At 38.4% G+C, this 7,896-nt stretch overlaps 1 protein-coding gene across 1 annotated transcript; it reads right to left on the bottom strand.

The window, feature by feature from the left end:
- Window positions 1-201: 201 nt before the first annotated feature.
- On the bottom strand, window positions 202-975 carry LOC113814352 (shematrin-like protein 1). Its single transcript, XM_027366404.2, has 2 exons — window positions 928-975; window positions 202-702 (listed from the first exon to the last, which is right to left on the bottom strand). The coding sequence occupies exons 1-2, from the start codon at window positions 973-975 to the stop codon at window positions 202-204; spliced, it is 549 nt and encodes a 182-aa protein (XP_027222205.2).
- Between the last annotated feature and the right edge of the window lie 6,921 nt (window positions 976-7,896).

Raw genomic sequence — 7,896 nt, 5'->3', positions numbered from 1 at the left:
AGTAACGAGCTCATTGATCTTAGATTGCAAAATATATCAAACTTTTTATTTTCATTTTTTAATCTGTCAGTGATTCGGTTCTCCACGTGTCTCATTGTTAATATTACCATGGTGTTCATTGTTCATGGATTTGGAAATAAGAGCATAGTCAATGCATGCCTTTATTTTTCCTTTCAATATTGGGTATATGACGGGAACAATTTATCCATGGTATCCATAGCCATAAGGGTGGTAAGGGCTGTAGCCAAATGGGTGGTTGAGGCCAAAACCATAGGGTCGGTAAAGGCCATAGCCAAAGCCTCCGTAGTAAGGCTCTGGTTTGGCCTCAGCCTCCCTCTTGCCGATGGCATGAGGATAGCCGTAGCCTCCGAAGCCTCCATAGTAAGGGTGGCCGTAGTGTCCTCCATAGTAAGGGTGGCCGTAGTGTCCAGCTAATCCGTAATAAGGTTTAGCTTCCCTCTTCTGCATGCCTTGAGCCTCCCTCTTGCCGATGGCGTGATGGTAGCCGTAGCCTCCGAAGCCTCCATAGTAAGGGTGGCCGTAGGGTCCTCCATAGTAAGGCTGGCCGTAGTGTCCTCCATAGTAAGGGTGGCCGTAGTGTCCTCCATAGTAAGGGTGGCCGTAGTGTCCAGCTAATCCGTAATAAGGTTTAGCTTCCCTCTTCTGCTTTGCTGCCACGGCGACAGCCAACAGAATGATCACCTGGAAAAAAAGGCACTGACGTTATTGATATGATTTTATATCACCAATATGAAGAAAGTTTAAAAAGAGTATCTTTTTTTGTGTGATACATGCACTAAGGTACTTAATCTTTACAATACATCATAACGCTAAGTACACTATTAAATGTAATCACTCTTTAACTCTTTACTGCCCTAGCATTTGATAGAAAACACCCACAAAAACGATAGGCTGCGTGCAAAGTACTTTACCCATGATATCCATAGTCAAACAGGCACTAGAGATCAACGCCATGGCTTAGCACTGACTTAGCCTCTTTGGAAAGACTTTAACAAACAAGTGCATGCATATATATATAATCATATATATATATATATATATATATATATATATATATATATATATATATATGTGTGTGTGTGTGTGTGTGTGTGTGTGTGTGTGTGTATGTGTGTATGTGTGTATGTGTGTGTGTGTGTGTGTGTGTGTGTGTGTGTGTGTGTGTGTGTGTGTGTGTGTGTGTGTGTGTGTGTGTGTGTGTGTGTGGCGGCAAAGTCACTATGCAGGCAACGAGAGTTTGGTGACCGATTTACTCAATACTTGACTAATAATCCTGGTATCTATACTGAAATAAAGAATAAAGAAGATAAACGTGCCAATTATACCTATTGTATAGTAATACTACACATTCTCATTTCAAGTTTTAAAAAGCAAATGTATGCATAATGATTATAAAGGTGAACATTTCATTGTGTGGACTGCATGTGCTTATCATACACACCCACCCACCCACAAGCACTCGTGAATGTGGGTGTGCATATAGGCCCTCGCACATTTTAAGGCATGAACATTTACCTGCACATTCATTGGCACAATAATGAATGTCATTATGATTCCACTGCTAAGTAATATTTTATTTTTTAGTCTGCCCCCGTTAGCTCCCGTCAACTGCAATCCTTATCTCTATATATTTCCAGGAAATGGTTATTATATTCTTTTTTTAAGATGTTCAAACTCACGCCGCTCGTTCTCCAACAATCCTTTGTGCGCAGTTTGGTATCACATGCCTTAATATCTAATGAAATAGTGATAAAATCACGAACAGCAAGCCAGAAGCTCTCTGCTTACCAGGAACTTCATGGCGGAGGCTTCAGGGTGTGGAGTGGCGAAGGAAGGATGGACACGACTTATATACCATCTGACTCCGCCCACAACACCTGTGTCCTCGCCTCCGTTTGTCTGGAGCGACAAGCAGGCGAGGTGTAAAAGCACTGATGATCCTAATGACGGAGGTCATAATGCCTCATTTATTCTTCAGAGCTTAGGCATTGTAGTACACGTGGTAAGGTCATCCAGAATGCGCAAATATCATTCTAACAAACGAACGGTAATGTATGGCACGTATACGTATATACATGCATGCATGCATACATACATGCACAGGAACGCACCCACACAAATATGTATAGAAATATATATGTATATATGTATATGTATATACTTATATGTAAGTATACACCTATACACATGTATGTACGTATAAGCAAACACATACATACACACATATATGGATATACATATACACATTTACATAAATATCTATAAACATTTATGAATAAACACACATACACACAATAAGCATACACACACACGCACATGTGCTGCTTAAGTTTGTATGTATACGCTTTATAGAAATTTCCATACGTACATATACATACATATTTGTGAGTAGTTTTGTATCCATGTGTGCACATATAGATATGCAAAGAAAAACATAATACCGTGTTGATAATATGGAAGAAAAACCCACAATGCACAAACTAGATTTATTGATGAAAGTGAGACAACAGTTTCGGAATAGTCCTCGATTCCATCTTCGGGTATATATATATATATATATATATATATATATATATATATATATATATATATATATATATATATATATATATATATATATATATATATATTAAACGCATACTTATAACACACACACACATATAGGTATAGTTATCAAATATATGTATATATGTGTATGTATATCTGTGTTTATATATCATATTTATGTATATGTATATATATTACGTATATGTATATATATGGTAATTATGTATATATACTGCACATATGTATATATCTTATATATATGTATATGTATTATTAATATGTATGTATACATATATATACATCAAATGCATGTGTATATATATATATATATATATATATATATATATATATATATATATATATATATATATATATATAATATATATATACATATATATACATATATAATATATATATATATATATATATATATATATATATATATATATATATATATATATATAATTTATATATATGCACACACACACACACACACACACACACACACACACACACACACACACACACACACACACACATATATATATATATATATATATATTACACATACAGGGTATATTTGTTTATATATACCAATTTATTTCACATGTTCGAGGAAATGCTTTTCATTTTTTCTTTCACTGTTAATATCAATGATATCATTATCTGTTCCATATATCAAGAAAGTCAGTTAAATATTTTCAGTTGTTCTGTGAATGCCTCTAAATTTTATGTTCCCCTTTCTCCATCCTTCAAGGAAAATGGTAATTACTATATGCATTTTAGTGTAACTACCTATTAGTATAAATACCTCGCTATATATCTATCAACCTACTTATATGAATATACTTTTCACGATAAATAATAAGGATATCTCTATATAAAATGGAATAATGTGAAAACCCATTAATATAGATAATTACCACCCCTCCCTGACCAGCACTCGATCCTCTGCCAGGATCACAGAATGAACACTGCTAAACTGTACTATAAGAACCAACTAGGAAAGGTGCACTAGTATGTTACTAGTTCGCTAGACATTACTTAGCTGCTTATGCTAGAGTAATGATAGCGAGATTGTACGTACATTCTTCTGGGACAATCGATGGCATTGTTTCAGAAATTAAAATCATACATGCTGATATAATGAGGTGGCTATGAAAGATGTAATAATGCAGTAGCACACACGCGCTCGCAATCACATGCATGCTCGTACATAAATCTTAGTCTTAATAAGTTTCATTAGATATATGTGTATATTTTACAGCCATATTTAGTCTATAAATTCCAGGGATTATCCAATTTCGACAGAGCGTGGTAAGGATCTTCTTCAGGAAAGGCTAGATCGGTAGCAACTCGAGGAGGTGTCATGGTGTCTGATTTTATTTTTGGAAAACAAAAAAACAAAAACAAAAACACATGGGGTTTATTTTGATGACGTCACAGCAGTTACGGATATGGTTGATCATTTTGGTCTCTTCAGTTTTCGAAAAGGATGGAAAATAGTGATTCTAGTGGTTACATTTTTATTAAACGATCATGAAAACAGACGCCATGACACCTCGAGTTCTGATACCCTCATCCATGAGTGACTAATACTTTCTTTAAAAGGGGGACTAGATTCCTCATCATTCTCCAATAAGTCAACAATGTATACTCAATCATATGTGAAAAAACGAATTCCTACAAAATGTACATATATAAAAAAAGATTCTATGATATATATTTTTAAAAGCAATTAAATGAAAATGAATTTTGTGAAATAATAATAAAACACTTTTTTAGTACCCGCTGGCGAGAGAAAAAAAGCACTGACGTTATTGAAATGAAACCTTATTGTAGTTGTGTATTTTCTTTTCATATGCACGCAGTCGATATAATATACAGATATTCTCTCTTTCTCACACACTTAAATTCTCCTTGATATTTTGTAAATGAAATGGTCTATCCAAATTTTTCAGTTTTGTATTCTTATTTTTTTCAACTATTATGTTTGTATTAAGAGGCTTATTTCAGTAACGAGTCAGTGATTCGATTCTCCATGTGTCTCATTGTTAATATTACCATGGTGTTCATTATTCATGGATTTGGAAAAAATAACATAGTCAATGCGTCTTTATTTTTCCTTTCGATATTGGGAAATGTAAATGACGGAAACAAATTACCCATGATATCCATAGCCAAAAGGGTGGTAAAGGCCGTAGCCAAAGCCTCCGTAGAAAGGCTCTGGTTTGGCCTCAGACTCCCTCTTGCCGATGGCGTGAGGGTAGCCGTAGCCAAATGGGTGGTTGAGGGGGACCGTCTGCTTTTTTTCTCGATTTTTCGATTTTTCTTGCCGATTTTGATGAAACTCACACCCTTTTATTTGGGCCCCTTGCCATTGCCTGTAGTCGATTTTTTTTTCGAAATCGCCCTAACAGTTTTTGAATTATTAACAAAAAACGAAAAAAATGCGAAAGTCGCCATGTTGAAAATGCAACACCTGGGTAAAAGGATTCCGACTTCAGAAACGGCAAGACATTCAATTATATTTGATTTTTGCACAGAACTAATTTATAAGTACAACTTGTTCGAGAGTGTTTTTTCGATTTCGACTTCCTATTTTTTTTGTGAATTTTTGAACTAGGGGACTTCAAGATAAAAAAAAAAGGTAAACATTTTCCTACATTGACCAAGAAGTACAGGCAACAATTGCGAAAACGCTCTCGAACAAGTTGCAGATATTTTATTTTTTTACAAAATGAGCCATAATATGTTAATTTTGGACATATGTTGTTCCCGGAATCGTTTTACCCACCCCTAAAGGTGGTCTTCCTATACCATAATCCTCTATCATCTACCTGCATTCCGAAGTCTTGCGGACATTGCCAGCACGTAACGGTTTCTCAAAATCTTACATATAGTGCGGAATGGTGGCAGTGATCTGGGGGTCTATAGGCCTACATTGACCATTTTTAAAAAATTCTCAAAAATCCCCCCAAAATCATACAACCATTCTGATTTCATGTTTGAATAGAACTATCCATTTTTGAGAAGCTGACCTTACTTTTTTCTTGGTGAATATTTTCCGAAGGTGACTATTTTAACACCCTAATAGGAGATTTTGAAAACATATGTCACTTTTACAAGAACCACATGAAAATATTATAAATCCTCATGGCAGTATGTAATAGAACTATTATTCAGCTACAAAATGAGTCATAATACTTTAAAATCGGACCAGGAATAATTCATGAACAGCAAGCCAGAAGCTCTCTTGCTTACCAGGAACTTCATGATGGAGGCTTCAGAGTGTGGAGTGGCGAAGTTTTTTTTTTTTTTTTTTTTTTTTGTCATTCACTACCCGTGAGTTGAGTAGTCCGGGTTCCGCTTTCGCCACCCGGTTATTGGTGTTTTTGAAGGTGATCTTATTTTAAGCTTGCATTATGTTGTATGTTGAGTTTACATTTGAATTTATCTCGGGGGAGGCGCCATAGAGATTGTTTGGAAAGACTCCTCTGACTCTAGAATGGTGCGGGCACAAATTGCTGCTACAGTGCTCCTCTGTGAGGTTTCTATCTGGTATATCCCTGAAATTATGAGGTCTGATGTGATGGATTGCCTGACAGTCTAGAAGGTAGTGTGTGAGTGGATGGCTGGGTTTGGCTGCTGAGTCGACACGATCATTGCCCTCTATGCCGACGTGACTGGGAATCCATGTTATTCGAACTGTCTTGCTGTGAGAGTTACTGATATCTCTTGTTTTATGGTGTACAGGAAAACTCGGTGTGGCTGTTCTCTTTATTTCTAAGAGTTACAACACATACACAAGAATAACGATACATGAAGAACGGCGCTAGGTGGTTCCCCTGGCCAAAGGCCGAGAGCGGCAACTCAGGTCAGAAGCGATCACTGAGAAGGTCGCTGAGGGTGTGAGACTGGGTCGAGATTGGTCTCCCTTTTATCCGGCCAGAGTGGGCGCTAGGGGCGCAAAGAGGCGTGGGTGAAGCGAGAGGCAATGAGCGTGGGGCACGCACATGGCGCCCCTGCCACACCACGAGGGCATGATGTGGACACACGTGAGAAGTATGTATTGCATGTATTGTATCTTTATACCGCTCGGCCACCACCTCAGCCTCCACCTCAGCCTCGTCCTCGTGGCGTCCTCTGAATCACTTCAAGGGTGACCTATCATCGTACCCCATCTGGTCGTCTCATCGCGTTCCTGTTCTCGGTTGTCCTCGTGCATCTCCTCGTTGTCGGCCTCTTCATCTTTGTCCTTGATGCATCCATCCGTATCGACGTCCACACTATGAAGGTATCGCCTAGGTCCTCCTTGATTTCGGGTAGTCCAATCGTCCTCGTAGTCCTTATCCAGGTGGTACCCGGCGGCGTCATCGTCCACACGTCCTCGCAGATTCGTCCAGGTCCTTTTCGGCTGCGGCTCGTACCGACGTCCTCGTAGCCTATGCGTCTGGGTCTACGGCGTCCTGGGCAGGGGCCTCCTTTCGTCTGAGGGCGTCTTACTCCTGCGCTGGGGAGCTCCTGGAGTTTCACCGATCTACGGGTGTCCAGGCAGGCGGCTTTTCATAGAATCATGGGCCCTGCTCTGACGAGTTCCTAGTTTTTCATTGGATCTACGGGAGTACTGATAGGCGGCGCCCGGCCGGTTGATCTGGGCGGCTTAGTACCTGCAATTTCGCGAGTCCTCGTCCTTTGGCCTGCGGCGATCTTCTAGCGATGTTCGTCTCACGGCACTGCAAGGCGATCGTGTTGCAGTTAGATGTCCTTTGATGCCGCGTCGGATATACACGTCCATTATATACATGAACCAGTTTATACACGTAAGGGCCAAGATAGTAAGAGAAAAAGAAAAACAACAGAGAGGGAGGGATATTATGTAAGTGCTGTAAGCCGTTATTTTTAGACTAATTTGCAGTTTTTCATTTATTTATTTTCGTTTTTTTTCACTTTTGTATTTTTCAGGAAGAAAAATAAATGAGGGAGAGGAGAGTAGCAGTTCTCACGAACTTGCTTGTGCTACTAACCATCTCAGATAGATATGAGAATAGATAAGGGAAATGACATGGCATCCGCAAGGATAACTTGAACCGATTGTCATTTCATAGATAAGAAAAATACGTATTGTGCATCATTTCCACTAATCACGATCAGCAACGTAAACGAGGCAAAAGAATAGCCTTGGACCATGACACAATAAATCCTATACATGAAGATTTGACTTAACAGTGTTCTGTTGAACTGCGTGGAAGAGTGTGTGAAATGATTGCGTGTATGTTTACTCATCACAGCAACATTGCGGGTAAAAGAGATAACCTGCAATTATGC

This window comes from Penaeus vannamei, chromosome 9 (assembly GCF_042767895.1).
Source record: "Penaeus vannamei isolate JL-2024 chromosome 9, ASM4276789v1, whole genome shotgun sequence".
NCBI lineage: Eukaryota > Metazoa > Arthropoda > Malacostraca > Decapoda > Penaeidae > Penaeus > Penaeus vannamei.
Note: the sequence above shows the minus strand (reverse complement) of the source record. Positions and strands in the feature narration are given on the sequence as shown.

Bases quoted from the DNA above. Each gene is read 5' to 3' on its own strand.
- LOC113814352 (XM_027366404.2), bottom strand. From the start codon at position 975: ATGGCGTTGATCTCTAGTGCCTGTTTGACTATGGATATCATGGGTAAA. The intron at 703-927 runs GTACTTTGCACG...CTTTTTTTCCAG, and splicing joins CTATGGATATCATGGGTAAA to GTGATCATTCTGTTGGCTGT.